This window comes from Hibiscus syriacus, unplaced genomic scaffold (genome assembly GCF_006381635.1).
Source record: "Hibiscus syriacus cultivar Baekdansim isolate YM2019G1 unplaced genomic scaffold, ASM638163v2 tig00116959_pilon, whole genome shotgun sequence".
NCBI classification, from domain to species: domain Eukaryota; kingdom Viridiplantae; phylum Streptophyta; class Magnoliopsida; order Malvales; family Malvaceae; genus Hibiscus; species Hibiscus syriacus.
The window spans coordinates 2638002-2641139 of NW_024063485.1; the positions used below are offsets into that span (position 1 = coordinate 2638002).

Consider the following 3138-nt stretch of genomic DNA (forward strand, 5'->3'; position numbering starts at 1 on the left):
AAAATCATGCATTCAAGATTTTTACGAAGCTCGAAATTAACATGTATTTTCATGTTTACTCAAAATCGGATACAACATATATTCTCGTGCTTCGGTAGATTGTACTAAAATCAAGGGTTAGAAAATCTTTATGCCACCATTCGGAGCAAAAAAAAAAAAAAACCACCATGGAAGAGCTGTTTATTGGGTACATATCCAACATGATAATTCTAATTCTATACCATAAATCTCGATTAAGTTGGCCATCAAATGCAATTTCTTTCCGGAATAAATGGTTCTAAACACAACAGCAAACAACCTAAGAACCATTTCTGCTCTACACAGTTCATATAGCTTGAATCTTAAAGCTGCAATACTTCCTACTAATGTTGGAGAGACGAGTCAAACAAAGCACAGTTAACTACACAGCAGTTCGGTCGGTCAGTCGAATGACACACTAACCTTCAACCACGATAAAAACAAAAGTTGCAGCAGTTTTAGTCTAATAGCCAAATAGAAGATTATATTTGAACCATATGTGAACCAGCAGTTTTAGGCTAATCCTTATCAGCATCTTCTATATCTTCATCTTCAGGTACCCCAGGAAGATACAGAACATTATTGCATCTGTAAAACAAAGGTGGTACCATGTTATTATTTCAATAAAGATGGTCAAACGAATCCTTTTTCTAAAATGCAAAACATATAATCTAATTTTCCTCATCAATGTTTTAGAACTTGAAAGGAGCATGCTGCCACATGCAATTTTCAGATGCATCAGCAAGATAATCTATGGGAACAACTTAATAACTTCTTTGTCGCATGAAATCGGACATATTACGAAGTAGATGCTTTTACCAAACCCTCAAAGGGGATAGCAAATCAGCAACTGATGTCTCAACCTTATAGTCTTTAGTACTCAATCAAATCATACATGCAACCCCATATGCACTCTCTAATTACTATTGCAGGAAAAGCTCATGGTACAGAAAAAGATGACTCCTGACATAAAATAGTCCAGATATTTTCTCATATCTAAAGATTAACATAACAGCACCAACAATATGCTTCCATAACATAAATTCCAGGAAGAAAAATCAAGCATTTCGAATAAATAACCTGATCAATATTTCCCCTAAATTCCCGGTGAACTGTCCATCAACATACTCTTCAGCATTGCCAAGCTGCCAAAAAGAAGAAAGAAAATCATTTCATTCAAAATTCTTAGCAACAGTGCCCATTCAACACAGAGAAGAAAACTTTAAAAAAGGTTAATGTAATTAAACAAGTGACCTTGTTATATGATAATTACAATGTGGTTAAGAAAAAATGTATATTATTCAATTTAAAGAAATTAATGTCACACCTGCAAGTTCATGTATGAATCAACAGAGGCAAGAAACCCTGCAAAAAACACACAATCAAGCACCGCTTAGAATACCAACTACAAACAAAAGAAAAAAAGACATAAAAAGAAAAGAAAACCATCGAATTACCTTTGTATTCCATCCCCCACTTGAGCTTCACTATAACAGTCTTTCAAGTCAAATTGTTCAAGAACGGTTTCGAGTTAACTGGTATTGTCTACAATGTTTAAACAGATTTTAAAACTTAGATGCCAAGTTACAATAATCAAAGTTCACAAAGAAAAAAATGACAGATTAAATAAATTAACCATCTTGTTTACTTGACCACAAAGTATAGAAAAAATAAAACTAGAAATCTCCAGTGGTTTTCATCATAGATAAAAAATTGTGAAGTTAGAAAACAAGTGAAACATCTATAAATTTCCAGCATCTAGAGCATAAATATAAAATTCTAACGAACACAAAACTATAATAATAAAACTGAAAAAAAATAAACTCACAGCCACGGAGGATGAGAGTAGAGGAGCAGCAGCTACAGAGAGGCGAGAGGAGAAGCTGGGATTTCAACTGGTGCCTTTTTCTGTTGGCATGTTTACACAAGGTTTAGTGTTGATGTTCTCTTTGTGCCTTGTATACGAACATAGTGCCCTTTCTTTTAGGGTTTAGCTTTTAACCTAGAAAAACAAGTCCAACACCAATTACTCTTTCTTGTCCAATTACACTTAAAATCCAACTCCAATTTCAGACAAAGAACTAAAGAGACTATATATATATATATGTGTGTGTGTGTGTGTGTGTGTTGTTTGTTATTTTGCCATTTTTTCATATTGTTTGTTAGGGATGGCTAGACAGAGCGGGGCAGGGGTGGATGTTGATAAATCCACTACCACTCCACAGGTAACACACCCAGCTCCATCACCCGTCCCGCTCCACCATGGATGTCTAATATTGAAAACCACTGCCACCAGGAATTTAAATAATGTTCGGACAGTGCAATAGCGGCCACTATATTGCGGTAGTAGCACCGTCCGAAACTGCCATTGCCGAAAATAACAGTGTGAAGTGGAATCACACCAATTGCGATAGATCGCGGCCACAATTTAACAGGTAATAACCAATTGCAGCAATAGCAGGCCATTATTCCAATTATTGTTCTGTACCGTAAAATTAAAAAAAAAATCTAACAATCCATTGTGGCAATTAGAATTATTATGTTTTACAATAAGTTGCGTGAATTTTAAAAAACAAAATTACGACCGCGATACCTACAATGACAACATATCCATATGCAACCGAAAACACTACAACAACCACAATTTAAATCCTTGACTACCACCACTACCACCAGTCCACTATGGATGTTGGATACATCCATCCCCGCTACGCTTCAATTTGATTTTCTATGGTAAAAAATCTAGAAAACTAAAACAGAAATAAATACATAATTTCTTGACTTACCAGATTCAATTACTCTTGCCAACAATTCAATTGAACAATAAAATACTCAAGTTCACGGATTAGAAGAATGACTAAACTAGCAAAACATAATAGTTCTAAAACCCAATACAATGTCTGTAAGCATGGAAAGTCTCAACCAATACAAGTATACAAAAATAGAAAACCAAGGAAAAATAAGACCACAACGGCTTAATAAACAAAATGATACAGAAGCAGAAGGATGGGCCATGAACTCACAGTGGCCGGAAGCTGCAGGAGAGGGATCGACGCCACCCAGGGCTGATTTGTGGCGGCTCAAGGTGCTTAGATTTGGAGAAAGGAAGGGAGCGGCTGA

At 35.6% G+C, this 3138-nt stretch overlaps 1 protein-coding gene across 1 annotated transcript; it reads right to left on the reverse strand.

Moving 5' to 3' along the window:
* Nucleotides 1–205: 205 nt before the first annotated feature.
* On the reverse strand, nucleotides 206–3138 carry LOC120189727 (probable small nuclear ribonucleoprotein F). Its single transcript, XM_039192933.1, has 6 exons — nucleotides 3042–3138; nucleotides 1847–2020; nucleotides 1476–1563; nucleotides 1346–1383; nucleotides 1099–1163; nucleotides 206–606 (listed from the first exon to the last, which is right to left on the reverse strand). Exons 3-6 carry the CDS (start codon nucleotides 1486–1488, stop codon nucleotides 537–539), a joined length of 186 nt encoding a protein of 61 aa, XP_039048864.1. The 5' UTR covers nucleotides 1489–1563; nucleotides 1847–2020; nucleotides 3042–3138; the 3' UTR covers nucleotides 206–536.

What these genes read in the sequence shown, in the direction of transcription:
- LOC120189727 (XM_039192933.1), bottom strand. An exon ending in ATTCATACATGAACTTGCAG is followed by an intron (nt 1,164 to 1,345) that starts GTGTGACATTAA and finishes TCTTTTTGGCAG; the next exon opens with CTTGGCAATGCTGAAGAGTA. An exon ending in TTAGGGGAAATATTGATCAG is followed by an intron (nt 607 to 1,098) that starts GTTATTTATTCG and finishes TTTGTTTTACAG; the next exon opens with ATGCAATAATGTTCTGTATC.